Raw genomic sequence first — 15,682 nt, 5'->3', positions numbered from 1 at the left:
ATATATATTTATCTACTTACTTATTTACCCACTCACTCACTCACAGATGTATTTATTTACTTATTTACCCACTTATTTATTCATTCATTTACTCACTCACTCACTCACTCACTCACCATTAAAGCCTCATAGAGCGCCTGAAAGCATTGCTCCCGAAGCACAATAACAGGGACAGGATGGGAGTCCTCTAACCCTGAGCGAAATGTTGAAATGTGACAGATGGATGTGAAGTTGGCATTGCCCAGGAGACACAGCGAATTCAGCAGGCAGCAGTGCGGGAGGCGTGACGATGCTTGCTGGTGGTGTCACCTGAGGCAGGGTGACCTGTGCAGGCAGCAAGCACAGGGCAACAAGGCTTCTAGTACAAATGTATTATAAATACAATGAACACAAAGAATTACCAGCATTCTCTTGTGGCTTGGATTAATTAAATTTAATTGACATGACCTAATAGGGAAAAGACTATAAGAACTGATTAATAAACATAATAGCTCTGCAAATGGTAGGTTGCTTCTGTATTTCCACCAGCGTAACTAGATTTAAAAAAGTCATGGACCCCAGTTTGAGCACCATAGATTTAGATGCCACGTGTGTGAGTTTTACATCAAAAATTGCTTTAAAATGTAAAAGTATTATCTGATTTATTGTACCTCGTTATTTTAAAACCACAGCACTATAAAACTGAATCTTATAATTCCAAGGTCTTGGTTTTTGTCCCCAGGATGTTACGCAACATTTTTCTTGCATTCAATTACTTTTAACACTAGATGGCACACAAACACAACAACAACTGATTCACTGTTGAATCAAGATGTGTTAGAGAACTTGGATCAAGTGATTTTTTTATTGTGGTTTTTACTTCATTTGTTCATATTGAATTTCTAGAAAAGATTGATTATGAATTTTGAAAATATCATATAAAAAAAGATTGTCTGGTTACTTTGGCCGACATCTTAATGTCATTTTTTCTTAGTCATGTTCACTTACTGTAATGTGTTCACACAACATTAGAATACACTTGTCATGAATCCCCCCTCTCAGCATGCAGCATGGTTCCAAGCACTTTATTCATTTTGTGCTTTGGGTTTATGTCATGTCTTTTAGTTTATGTCATGTGATTATGTCTGAACATGTGTGTTTTGTTTTGATTTTGAGTCACGTTTCCTCCCCTGTCCTTTGATTGGTATGTTCCCAGATTGTACTCTCCTGTTCTCAGTTCAGCCTTGATTAGTTTGTCTATTTATACCCTGTTGTGTCTTCATCCCCGTTCAAAGTCTTATTGTGCATTTTGTTAAGTTTTATTTCCTGATTCTGATCAACATCTGTGATTATACTGTTGATTGAGAATTAGCAGATTTTAATATTGTCTGCCTGTGGTTTTCCCTCTGCCTGGAATATTGACCTATTTCTGGATTAAGAAGATTGATTTTCAAGATGTGTTATTGAAATTTGATTTATTGATGCTATAAATAAGTATGCTACAAATAAGTAACATTTTAATCATGTCACTGAGGATGACAGTAAAGGCCTGAACTAATGAAAATGTGTTCCAAATTTTAATTACCAAATTTGTCATTAAAAATGGTTTTCAGTCTTGACAAACTGGTAAGCCATGCTTCTTTACACTATGATGTAAAAGATTTTCCTTCACATGTACAAGGCCAACATCCTGAGGATTTTAGAAATGCATCATTACCAATCTTACAAAAACAGTTTATGCCCAAGTCTCACCTGTTCTTCTTTAATGGATAGTTTCACTTGTGTAATGTAGATTTAAAGCTAAAACATCATCTGTAATAATTAAAAACCCTGATGCTCATATAGAACATCCTTTCAACACGCTGATTACTGTTTGAGTTTATAGTATACAGCTGTGGAAGTGTAAATACTTTCACTATCTGGTGTCATCCAGAAAAGGATTGGTTCCATTTTGAGTTCCCTTTCCTCTCTTCTTCCTCATTTAAATCTACATCCTGATTTCTGTAAAGCTGTTTGTGACAATTCCCTTTGTTCCATTGTTACCCATTATTAAAAGTGCTATACAAATACAAATAAATTGAAGTGAAATGCATTCACTATGGACTGTACAACCTTTGTTTATACAATAGTTCTGATCCACTAATTTTACTGATGATTTTGCTCATATTTAGTATAAACGCATTGGGATGTTTCACTGTTTGTCTCACTCCGCATGTGTGTTCACCACCTAAACTCAAATTCTAGCAACAGTCCCACTGAAAGCGTTACTACAGTAGAGTAAACAACATCATCAGCGGTATTACGCCAACATATATCATGCTAAATGATGCATTTTTCATGAATATAATTTCAGATTTAAAATATGAAAGTTCATCAGATGAAGATGTAAAGGAATAAGGGAAGCCAATTTCACCAGATCCTTAATGGGAATGTACAAATCATTGTGATCTATACAGTTATACAGTATACAGTAGCTAGTTAGCTAGCCGATGGACTATCAGTGAGTGTGGATTCTTCAGGATCTGTTTCTGTTTGCAGAGCAAAAATAATTTTTTTGGGCCATGTTGTGTCTGAAATGTCAGTTAGTCTATAGTGATTCCTTATTTATAAACCTGTTGTATAAAAGTAACATCACACTCACAGTTGTGCTGGTATACTGAATGTCAGCATGGCTGTGATTACCTACAGCTGAATCACAGCCAGGCTGATAATTAGTATAACTGTATAGTATAACTTGTGCGATATTACTTAAATATAATGCTATATACACTGACCGGCAATAATATAAAAAGCACCTGCCTAATATTGTGTAAGTCCCCTTGTGCTGCCAAAACAGCTCTGACCCTTTGAGGCATGGACTCCACAAGACCTCTGAAGGTGTGCTGTGGTATCTGGCATCAAGTCGTTAGAAGCAGATCCTTTAAGTCCTGTAAGTTGTGAGGTGGAGCCTCCACAGATTAGATTTGTTTGTCCAGCACATCCCACAGATGCTTGATCAGATTGAGATCTGGGGAATCTGCAGGCTAAGTCAACATCTTGAACTCTTTGTCATGTTCCTCAAACCCTTCCTAGAGTTAACAATTATTTGCAGTGTGGCAGGGTTCATTATCCTGCTGAAAGAGGTCACTGCAATTAGGGAATACCATTTCCATGAAAGGGTGTACTTGGTCTGAAACAATGTGTAGGTAGGTGGTACGTGTCAAAGTAACATCCACATGAACATCCACATCTACATCATCTAAGCATCACAATTTGCACCTTGTCAAAGTCACTCAGGTCTTTATGCTTGCCCATTTTTCCTGCTTCCAACACATCACCTTTGAGACCAGACTGTTCACTTGCTGCCTAATATATCCCTCCCCTTGACAGGTGCCACTGTAACGAGATAATCAATGTTATTCACTTCATCTGTCAGTGGTTTTAATGTTATGGCTGATTGGTGTATATCTTCTTTTATATAGGAGGGCACTTTGATTGTACTGACTCATTACAGTACGGCACTCTCACTTTAAATGTCATTCATCTCAGGTTTCTTTTACAAGCATTGCTGCACTGTTACTTTTTACTAAATTCATTCAAGTCGCAGCTTTGGACCCTGTGTTTTCTTTAATGTCTTACTGTCATGTTAAATGATTTTTTGTGACTGGAGTATTTATGCTCTCCTGCTCCACTGTGGATTCACCCCCACTGATTCCCATACCCTCTCCATGCATGCTTTTTTATTCCTCCTGCACTTTATTTATGTCCTGTAAGCACTGTGTATATCATACGTGTATCTTGCACCTTGGGTCCAGGAGAACCATTATTTCATTTCGCTGTGTACTTCACACTGTATATGGCTGTGAGGACAAAGATCTACTTGACTTGATCTATACCTAGATGTACACCTTTTCTAATTAGATCAACAAAATTGTAACAAATCTTTTAGAGATCATATCAAACATATCTATTCATTATTTACATGCAAATGTAGAGTATAAAATTAAAATTAGCTCATTGCTTTAATTTAAATTGAAATGCTAATATATGGGTTGTTCAATTAAAAACATTTAGTAAAACCCTCGTTTCATTTAGTATGTTGTTGGAGTTATATAGTTTTATTGTTTATCACCTACTGAATCAAGGGAACAGACATTTTATGTAACAACAGAGGGTGCAAGGAGACCAGATTAATTGTTGCATGTTCAAGTCTAAGTTAAACTGCTGAATAAGACTCACAATCATGCAACCGAAACTGCAAACATATAACACCTACATCCTCGATGGAAAATTACTGCTGTGGCTGGGGTTTTTGAAATACCTGACAGGAATACAGACAGTTTTTAATCATTTGAAAAAAATCTCAGAGTCAGTGTGTATAAAGTTGCTGAGAGTTAAATTTTGGTCTTAAATGTGAGAAAATCACACAAATAATAAGAAAAAATTGCTTCTACTCATATGTCTCAGGATAGTGCACAAAAATTCTTCATCCTTAAAAGTCGTCTTAAATGGTCATGTATTTCAAAGCGCTTCAGACACTTTAAACTGTTAAGAGTTAAAAGTTGGAAGCAGTGAGACAGAAAGGAAAGCATACTGCAGTTAATAGATGATGTAGAGATCGTAAAGATGCACCAGGCCGGTCACAAACTTATCTTTTTTTTTTAAATCACAGATTTCCTTATTAATCTAATATATTGAGTAACACACAAAACATGCAGTAATTGAAGCCCAATCATTTCCAAAGCACCATGACCGGACTACTCTATTAATGATCTCAAGAGTAAAAAGGCATGATGTACGGTGTGTGGATTGCAAATATTAATAAACACAAGTTTCCATTAAGAGGGGCTTCCTTTCTTAGCTGAGTACACCACATAATATATGGTACCAAAAAAAAGCACTAATGTGTACCTTTCCTTGTAACTGGGGTGGTACCCTTATCCTTTGTACCTTTAATCTTTTATCTAGAAATATGGATACTTCAGTATACCTTTAAAAAAGATTTTCCTCCCACCTTCCGAAAACATGCCATTTGCTTAATTGGCTACTCAAGTTGCCCGTAGGTGTAAATGTGTGTGAATGGTGCCCTGTGATGGATCGATGTCCCGGGATAGGCTCTGACCAGGATAAAGCGGTTACTGAAGATGAGCGAACAAAATCTTTTTGAGGTAAACAGGAAACGTTACCTACCCTGGCATGCTTGCAAAGTGCAACAAGAAACTAACGACGTGACAACCTGAGCATAGCAGAATTATTTTTTTTAGTACCATGGGGTACAGGACTTATTTATTACCTGAACAGCCCAGACACTGCAAACGTGTAGCCTTACAATGCAAACTGCCTCTCTCTCTATCTATCTCTCTCTCTCTCTCTCTCTCTCTCTCTCTCTCTCTCTCTTACACACACAGACACACACATGCACACACACACACACACACACAAACACACACACACACACACACACTGAGCAGTCTCATTAAATCACAGTTCCTCTCTACACACCACTTTCCTTTCCTAGGCGTCTCTGTAAATCTGTTAGCTCACTAGCCGAGGCCCAGCAGGACATTTGTACAGAGATATGAGATGTTCCCTGCACATAGGCTGTATTAATGTTTTATTAGTCAGTCTTCAGCAGCTGTCCTGCCCTCACTGGTACCCATCTCTTCCCCAATACCAGGCAAAGCCCCCAACTACATGATGCAAACGAATGCTAGCTCCCAAGTTTCAAGCTTATAATGCCTGCAGTATTTAAACACCTTCTCCTAACATTTTGTCCACCTGCTTAGAATATGGCTCTATCTGTATTTTTAAACATCTTGCTGCATTTGCTTTTAGTGCTTTCCCTTTTCTTTAATTATCTCATTCTCAACACTACTCTTGCCCTTTTTCTATTTCTGATTTTTATAGTGGTTATCAGTCTCTCTCCAGCCTGTCTATGCTATCTGCTCCAAACATTATCAAACCAAATACCACTCAAGCATTGGTTATGACAAAGAAAACAAGTGGGTTGCGGAGGAAGACAAAACCTCCAGTGGCACATCAAACGTCTCCTTGTCATGACATCCATTTTCTGGGGTTTATGCGAGTATGAACATCGAGGGGAGAGGCTGTGATGCTGTGCACTTTAACATATTTCTTCACTTTGCAACAATCCGTTGCATCTCACACGTATAACAACACAGCTTGAAAGCGCGCATTCATAATGAAGAGTTCTCATCCCTCCTCCCTCAGAATGATAAATACTTTTCATCAGTGCACTCATCGTTGGACTGAATAGCTAAGGTGCTCTTTCTATTGCATTTGCTTTATAAAAATAGAATAAGAGGAAGACTTTTTAAATTATTTTTTGTCACACTGGTGGCCCGATGGTGCAGCGTGTAGAGATGCCACATCATAGCTCCATGGTCTCCAATTTAATCCTGAGCTCAAGTTACTGTCTTTGCAGAGTTTTGCATGTACTCCCCGTGATTACGTGGGTTTCCTCCGGGTTCTCTGGTTTCACCCTGCCTCCTAAAAACATGCAGGTAACTGTTATGCTTAAGAGTCCCTCGGTGTAAATGAGTGTATAAATGTGTGTGTGTGTGTGTGTGTGTATGGTGCCCTGCAAAGGGCTGACATCCCAACCATGGTGTATTCCCGCCTCGGCTCCAGTGTTCCTGTCTAGGCTCCAGATCCACCCCGACCCTGACCAGGATAAAGTGGTTACTGAAATTGAATGAACGAATCACTGCTTTGTTACTACTTCTATATTGTTTCATTGTTTCAAGATTTAAAAATGTTAGAATACTACATGTTAGTGTCCATCTGCATGGGACTGCAGTTCCAGCATCTACATTTTGGGGGGAAAAAAAAAACTCAGTCAGTAATGTACATATTAAAATTTTGATGCACATGTAGGCTACATTAGGCCAACAGTGAAAGGTGTAGAAAATGCTACTCATTTAGTGCAGAATTAGATTATGCACCTATATTATGTACACATTGTCTAAATTATGAAATCTAGACCCATTTATCTCTTATTATTTCAACTTTTGTTCTCCAAATTCAAAAGTTAAAAAAAAAGCAAAAAAAAAAAAAAAACTGAGGTTTGTCATTTTCTAACTTTCTATTATCACTGTTTTCTGATCATATAATTAAATTATTAGCTTTCTTCTCCTTATGAAAAGGGTTTTAGCATATTTCCAGGGCACTTTTAATATTACCTGAGAACAAACTTGACAACTATCCTTAAGCTATCCCTAACAATTCTGTCATTTAATCCACCCCACACTCTCTTTTTTAACAATTTCTGGTTTACATCATCTCCCAGTGTCAATACCAGGGAAATTAGTCTGTAATTTGCCATATCAAAGATGTGTGTGTGGAAATGAACAATTATTGCTCTAGCTCGAGGTTTGTTCCGTCAATCTATGCCACTGCAACATTTGCAAAGAGCAATAGTCAATTTGGTGGTCAGTCATGGCCAGAGTCATGTTTAAGGCATAAATTATGGCCTCTTTGACACCAGTAGGGAGCAGCAATGGGGGCTACACTTGCATGAAGGTCACTGGTGCACCAGTCATCCTCTTATTACTGGGCTGAGAAAAAATGAGAATAGCAAGCCTTTAGAGACTGTCTTGTAAATCAAAGGTTTATTACATTTATTCTGTTTCAGTCAGTTTTTACCTTTATACTATCTTCTTCCTTTGCTCATTTTTATAATCTTCTTTTAGTCTATGCATCTCAAATGTTCCAGACCTGTTCCATAAATACACTAACAAGGCCTGTTTGGACTGTTATTTTTAGAAATTCTCAGAAAATCTTTTAATGCTTTAGTCTTTATTCAATTGAGTCAGTATTTTTGCAGCTTCAAAAAAATAATAAGTTCCTCATAGTGCTAGTGTGCAAGCTGATCTCTTCCTCTTTCTGTATAACATAATGAAATTGTTATTAGTGTGACCTTTGCCAGAATACACATTTTTGCACTTTAAGTATATACCTGAAACCAGTTTCTGTAGAAGTTACACAAGACACACTCTGTTGAACAACTGTGATTTGCTTTCCTTTTAATCGTGTCTTTTATTGTCTTTGCAAAGACTTGCTGTCCTTGCAGAACCAATTTTTTTATGCCTAGTGGTTGTGTGGCTTCCTGTTTAGTATTTGTGTTTTACCGTGTTAATCATTGTCTCGTTATCATTGACGTCAATTTGAATATGTACATTAACCGCCAACCTCAGTGTGTCAGTTTTATTTTGTCAGTAGTTTTTACCAGTTTTTACTGGTGTCTGTCATCATGTGAATTTTGTGGTCTCCTCAAACTTTCCCATAGAGTCATCCTGACATTTGACATGTTGCAAATTGGCATGTGTTGAAAACCGCATTTACCTCTTACTTTATATTACAGCATCCTATCTGTCACCGGCTACAGTTCCATGTAAAGGAACTGACATTCTGAATGTCAGCTTCTTCTGAAATCTCAGTATCTCTGTTCCTACAAGTGCATAGTATTTTTTTATTATTGTTTGAAATGTCTTTGCTCTTTGTCTATGCAGTCAAATGTGTTAGGTCTTATGAATGGTTAGTACTCTTCTCAACTAATGGCCATCACCAGCCTGAATCCTTTACCTACAGTATAATGATTTCCATGGTTACTAATGTATTGGTATATTTATTCTTAATGTACAGCTTAAACTTACACATATGCCATATATACTGCCATGCCCAATATATTTAAGAGTTCCTAAACTGTTATGATTCCCAGAAAAGAATGAGCTCCCTTTTACTGAGTCTTGGTTTTAGGGCATAAAGATTTCTTCTTCTCATCTTAATTCTTGAATGTTTTTTGCTTTTCCCCCATGGGCCTTGGTTGGCTCTGTGGGTCTAAAGGCACTGATGTCTGTAAAGCTGCATGGATACTTTTACTGTAACACACACCTGAAAATTACATACTATATTATTCTTCCAAGCCATTCTATCCCAATGCATAACAAGCAGCTCAGACAATTAGTTCTCTTTTTCAGTCTTCCCACTGAGACACACTTTTCATGTATTGCAAGAATGCTTGTAGAAAACCACAATAAGCATCATACGGAGCTTAAAACTGGGTTAAAGCTGCCTCAGTTATCTGATGTGTCTTTGATATAATTTCTAGATATTCTGCAATATGGGTCAACAGTAGCAAATGGGATTTAGACTGGGGGAAAATTGGGTTTTAAAACATGGTAGCTTGAAATGGTATAATAGACATGTCTCTAGAAAAGTCTCCTTCATTATCATCAGTATAACTAATGATGAGCAAATATATACAGAAATACATTATATAGCCAAAGGTTTGTGGACACTTGTCCATCACATCCGTACAGGGTTTGGCCCCTTAGTTCCAGGGAAGGGGAAATCAAAATGCTACAGCATACAAAGACATTCCCCAATGCCACAATGTTGGAAGCACACAATTGTCTAGAATGTCTCTGTATGCTGTATTTTGATTTCTCCTTCCGTGGAACTAAAGGACCAAAACCTGTTCCAGCATGACAGTGCCCTTGTGCACAAAGCAAGGTCCATAAAGAAATGATTTACCAAGGTTAGTCTGAAAGGACTTCACAGATCCCTGACCTTCATCCCACTGAACACACTTGGGATGAACTGAAACACAGACAGTGCTCCAGACCTTCTTGTCCAAGATCATTGTCCAATCTCACTAATGCTCTTGTGGCTGAATGGGCAGATCCCCATAGCCATGTCCCTAAATCTTGTGGAAAGACTTCCCATAACAGTGGTGACTATTATAAAGGGGGGCATTAATAATCCATATTAATGCCCATGGTTTTGAAAAAGTATTTTCATCAAGCACTTCTAGTTGTAATGGTTAGATGTCCGATTACTTTTGGCCATATAGTGTATGCCTTCTACCTTCACTGCCTGTCAAAATTTTGGGAACACCCTAATTTAATATAAGCATTTTTCACACCTGCATTTTTCAAGGGCCCAATGTTGGAGCAGTGGAAGTGTTTCTTTCGAGGTGTTCCTCTGAGCCTTCACAGAGGTTTTTGGAGCTGGTTAGACATGCCCACATCTCTGTCAATCCTTTTCTTCTGTCTCGTCCAGAGAAGCTCAATTTGGATTAAGACTGGATGACTGGGCAAACCAGTCCATTACAGGCTTCCTCTTCAAAAACTTTTGCAGAGCCTTCCATTGAGTTTGACTGCAAATCAAAAAATGGCATGGAATTTTTAGAAAATGTGTATTCAAACTTCTGACAGGCAGTATTTTATTATATCTAGTGAATGGCATTTTATTACATTAAAAAAGTATAATCACACACACACACACACACACACATACATATATATGTATATATACACTATATTACCAAAAGTATTCGGTCACCCATCCAAATGATCAGAATCAGGTGTCCTAATCACTTGGCCTGGCCACAGGTGTATAAAATCAAGCACTTAGGCATGCAGACTGTTTTTACAAACATTTGTGAAAGAATGGGCCACTCTCAGGAGCTCAGTGAATTCCAGCGTGGAACTGTCATAGGATGCCACCTGTGCAACAGATCCAGTCGTGAAATTTCCTCGCTCCTAAATATTCCACAGTCAACTGTCAGCTTTATCATAACAAAATGGAAGAGTTTGGGAACAACAGCAACTCAGCCATGAAGTGGTAGGCCACGTAAACTGACGGAGAGGGGTCAGCGGATGCTGAAGCGCATAGTGCAAAGAGGTCGTTGACTTTCTTCACAGTCAATTGCTACAGAGCTCCAAACTTCATGTGACCTTCAGATTAGCCCAAGTACAGTACGCAGAGAGCTTCGTGGAATGGGTTTCCATGGCCGAGCGGCTGCATCCAAGCCACACATCACCAAGTGCAATGTAAAGCGTCGGATGCAGTGGTGTAAAGCACGCCGCCACTGGACTCTAGAGCAGTGGAGACGCATTCTCTGGAGTGATGAATCACGCTTTTCCATCTGGCAATCTGATGGACGAGTCTGGGTTTGGAGGTTGCCAGAAGAACGGTACATCTTGGACTGCATTGTGCCGAGTGTGAAATTTGGTGGAGGAGGAATTATGGTGTGGGGTTGTTTTTCAGGAGTTGGGCTTGGCCCCTTAGTTCCAGTGAAAGGAACTTTGAATGCTTCAGGATACCAAAACATTTTGGACAATTCCATGCTCCCAACCTTGTGGGAACAGTTTGGAGCGGGCCCCTTCCTCTTCCAACATGACTGTGCACCAGTGCACAAAGCAAGGCCCATAAAGACATGGATGACAGAGTCTGGTGTGGATGAACTTGACTGGCCTGCACAGAGTCCTGACCTGAACCCGATAGAACACCTTTGGGATGAATTAGAGCGGAGACTGAGAGCCAGGCCTTCTCGACCAACATCAGTGTGTGACCTCACCAATGCGCTTTTGGAGGAATGGTCAAAAATTCCTATAAACACACTCCTCAACCTTGTGGAAAGCCTTCCCAGAAGAGTTGAAGCTGTAATAGCTGCAAAAGGTGGAGCGACATCATATTGAACCCTATGGGTTAGGAATGGGATGGCACTTAAGTTCATATGTGAGTCAAGGCAGGTGACCGAATACTTTTGGTAATATAGTGTATATGTATGCCAAAATCTGATAATCGAAAGCAAGTCACCTTTTGTCTAGGATGCCCAGTTTTAGTGGTACATAAGCATAATGTACCTATTTATAGGACTTCAGCTCTTGCACAAAAAATGATAGGTTACCATTACTATAACATCAGTTCTCTGAAATATTTAGTGGAGAGACTGTAGAAGTTTGGGGCAGTGAGCAAAGGGTGGGAATGCATGGGTGGGGAGGCACTGCCCCCACTCTTTTTTGGTAGGAAGGTAAAATCAAATGTATGTCCAATGCGCTGGCCACCTGAAAACCTAAACTTGGAAGTACAGGCAGAAGGTGTTTCCTAGGCCTGAGGGGAGGGCCTAGGAGTTTGTCATCATATAGGTCAGCTCTCCTGTTTAGTGGGATTTTTATGCAATCTGACTTTCGCGACCTGTTCACACACCTCGAGCAGGATACCATAACAGTTGGCTCGCTGGCATGGAGCTTGGGTGGAAGGAATTGTGTCATCACGTGCAAAGCCCTCAAATACATTAGCTTCATTGTCATCCTCTCTGGAGCTGAGCAGCTCGCTTTTGAGGGGAGATGCGTTAACCAAAAATATGTGACCGGGTCAGTCCAACTGAGAGTACTTGAGTTCTAAGCATCCAGAGCTGCTGCATTGTGACAATGTCAAATAAATTGTGCTGATCAGGCTGAAAGGTCTAGGAGGCAGTGACAATGACCAGAAGCTTCCTCAGAATGTCTTCATACAAGCAACTTAAAAGTGACATGATTTCTCATTGTGATAAGAGCACAGCACTTGACCGGACAGGCTTGCAACTGCTCAGTCTCAGAGACCTCAGGTGCAAAGGCATTAGAGAGCACCATACTAGAATGGAAACTCACTAGCTGTGACAGACAGGTGTGCAGTGTATGGATTTTGAATATGAGATGAAAAGGGAACTCTCACTACAAGACATAAAATAGACACAAACCACCTGTCCCCTACTCACATGTTTGCCCCAAAGCAGTTTAGGCTTTGCTCTGGAGACCTCAAACCTAACCTCAGTTAGGTTTGTTCACAACAGAATTATTGAGGGTTTATTTTGACCAGTGTGTCACTTTAAACAGTGGTTAGAGGAGACAAAGATAACATGTTTGAGAGGACATTATTTGAGCATAGTACAATTCCGTGATGAGTCTTAACCCCAGGGCAAACGGATGTGGTCTTGGCTCATAAAAAAAAAATTCAAAGCATGACCCATAGCATAGATCTTCACAGCAATCTAAGCAGGCTGCAGGGCATGAAAACTACTGTGTGTTTTTGAGAGTAGTTTAGATGAGTGCAGAGAGGTTGTACTGTTGGTTGCAGAGTGAGAGGAATAGTCTGAATATTTCATCAGCCTCCTCTCTAAAAATACAGAGGAGGGAAAAAAGGAATCAAATTTTGACAGCATTTAGCTGTACTTCGCCTTCCATCTTCCGACCTCCTCCATCCCAAAATATCATTCTATCACTCGTTTTTGTCATTCCTGTGACATTCCTTCACTCCATCAATCTTTCTCTGTCTGTTTCACTCTCTCTCCCTTCTTGTCTGACTCACATGTCTTCAGCAGGCTTGCTTGTGATGCAGGAAAGGTCTCCCTGGAGGCAGTTGCTAAGCAACTGGCTGCTGTTGGATTATGGGTTAAGTTCGAGGCAAAGAAACGCGACCATGTTAGATGGTGTATGTGTGTGTAATGGTGAAACATACGGCATTGCTTGTATGTGCTGTGTTTGAGCATTTATGTCAGCATGTAGGTGTGTGTTTGTGTGTATGAGGTTATAAGTATAGAGAGACAATGCTTTAAAGTAACAGGTATTCCCACTGTCATTTGTCTTGTATAGTATTAGCTAATTTAAGGAAATTACTTGCCTGCTTAAAGGCTCTGTGCACTTAGCAACAGACCCCCTCCTTTCCTTCCTAACATTTCTGTTTCTGAGATGCAGTATATATGATTAGGATAGAATTAGTGATTGACTGATGCACAGAGAGTCATAGAAAGACAAGAGACAGAAAAAAAGTTACATTTAACTTGGATCCTATCTGGTGAGTAGAGTAGAAAAGGAACTATGTGCTGTGCCTGAGGGCAGGGGCTATTCTGCTCAGTGCTAGAGGCTCAGGCCCTCCTGGCATCTCTGATTCCCCTGTAGGACTGAATTGTGACACAAATCTATGAACCTCTGAATCAAATCAATTAATCAAAACAAATCTATGGTAAAATCTACAGTATGACCTCCATACAGGTTCTGCTTAGAAATGTAGACAGGGCATAGGCATGTGTTTGTCATTTAATCATTTACAACTGTCCCTCACACTACTGGAGTCCTAAATGAGAATTATTACTCCATAATCTATGGCTATGCTGAATGTCTGTCTGTGTGAGTGTGTGCATGTGTGTAGTCTGAAGCTAGTAATGTGAATGAATTCTGCTGTCACTCTTTAACTGCCTGCTGTTCTGGGAGCTTCCAAATGGAAAGGGAGGGAGGAAGTGAGGGAGAAGAATGGTGAGAGAAAGAGAGCAACACCGAACAGGGAGGGAGAGAGGAACAAGTGAGGAAGAGAGAAAAGAGGGAGAGAGAAAGGGAAGAGCTTAGAGCTGTACTGAGAGGGAAAGAAGAGACAGACCAAACAGGAAGTGAAAAGGAGAAAAGAAGACTTTGGTAGGATCTAAAGGAATTATATGCCAGGAGTGCTAACCAGAATCCTCCTTCTTTTCTAGAAGAAATGACATAAAGAGCAAATTTTTGCCTGCAACCACCGTCATTCTCCTGCTCCACTGTACCTCCGTCGGACCTAGAACTTTGCTGAACCCCTGATGCTTGGATACATCTATCATTTACCTGTACTCCTGGAAGTTTCTGAATCAATAGAGGAAAAGAAACAGGAAGAAGCATGAACTCTTTTTTTGAATCTGCAAACTTGAACCATTCTTAAGGTATGAAGACTCTAAGGGGGTTGTACCTGTAGCGCACAAAGGGATGTACGCAGGTTTGCTTGATAAAGTCATAGCCATAAAGATGATGGGGACAACAAGAAAATGAGATTCACTTTAAGTGACTTAAATGAAAGAATCATGCAGATTGGCATGTTGGAAGACAACCACATGCTGTCCGATGCCTCATAACACAGGCAAACACATAAAGAAGACAATATTTTAGCATCTCTGCAAGACCAAACTAACTACTCCACAAGGTTTGGCTAAATCCTCAGAACAATCCCTTTCCCTGATCTTATGACAGACTACAAGTTTTAGGAACCTGTCAGAAGCCTGTTGTGTGGGAACGAGAACGAAAGAGAAGCCCTCCAAGACATCGTGGAGAAGAAGAAGAGGAAGAAGTAAAGAACCAGGAGAAAGGGACAGACAGCCAGAACTGGCTGTGGCAGGAACAAGGGAGCAGGGGGAAAGGGTAAAGGAGAGATGGGACTTCAGGGGCATTTGTGAAGGCTTGAAACAATGGAAGCAGCTCCGAAATAAAAAGCAGAACAGGGAGTCCCTGCAGTCCGCCTGGTACAATGTGTGGTGAGTAAAATAATGGGACTTTGAAGAATTTAAATGGAATGATGGAAAAAGAGAGTGTCTGGGCTTGTGTGGGTGTTTCTTTGAAGGAACTTCTGACAGATACAGATTTCATGTTTTTGGGAAAATATTACATACTAATTTCCATTTCCATGTTTTTCATGTTGACGGAAATACCATTTTGTAAACTGTTATACAATCAAGGGGTACTAACAATTTTGCAAAGGTGTTCTTGTTTCATCGGTAATGGCTTTACCCTTGCTGGGTTGGCCAAGAAGTCACAGTTTCAGATATCATGTAGTAGGCCGACAGGATCAGGACTGGCCTTGTACATGATGAATAATATGATAAGTGCATCAAATGATCTTGAAGATCTTGAAATGCAGACTGCTGAAGCAGACCTTTTTTTTTCTTAGAAGTCTTTTTCTCATAGGAGTGTAGTACACTGGCAGTATATTGCTGCATGAATATTGCTTGTTGTAAATAGCAAATTAATCACTGAAAATTTGTTTTAATTTAACAATATGGCTGCACCCTCAGTATACAGCAGCTTATAAAATAGCACTTGATCCAGCATATCCTATAATTTGCATGAACTAGATAGAAGTACAG

General features: G+C 39.6%; 1 protein-coding gene across 1 annotated transcript in view; it reads left to right on the top strand.

The window, feature by feature from the left end:
• Positions 1 to 219: 219 nt before the first annotated feature.
• LOC117597583 (uncharacterized) overlaps positions 220 to 15,682 on the top strand; it is a 36,201-nt gene continuing 20,738 nt past the window's right edge. Inside the window, exons 1-2 of the mRNA XM_053234679.1 lie at positions 220 to 369; positions 14,793 to 15,073. Coding sequence (XP_053090654.1) covers positions 220 to 369; positions 14,793 to 15,073 — 431 coding nt within the window. The remainder of the gene's footprint in view (positions 370 to 14,792; positions 15,074 to 15,682) is intronic.

The sequence above is a fragment of the Pangasianodon hypophthalmus genome, chromosome 6, assembly GCF_027358585.1.
Source record: "Pangasianodon hypophthalmus isolate fPanHyp1 chromosome 6, fPanHyp1.pri, whole genome shotgun sequence".
NCBI classification, from domain to species: Eukaryota; Metazoa; Chordata; class Actinopteri; order Siluriformes; family Pangasiidae; genus Pangasianodon; species Pangasianodon hypophthalmus.
The sequence above is the reverse complement of the archived record's forward strand: the minus strand, read 5'-3'. Positions and strand labels throughout refer to the sequence as shown.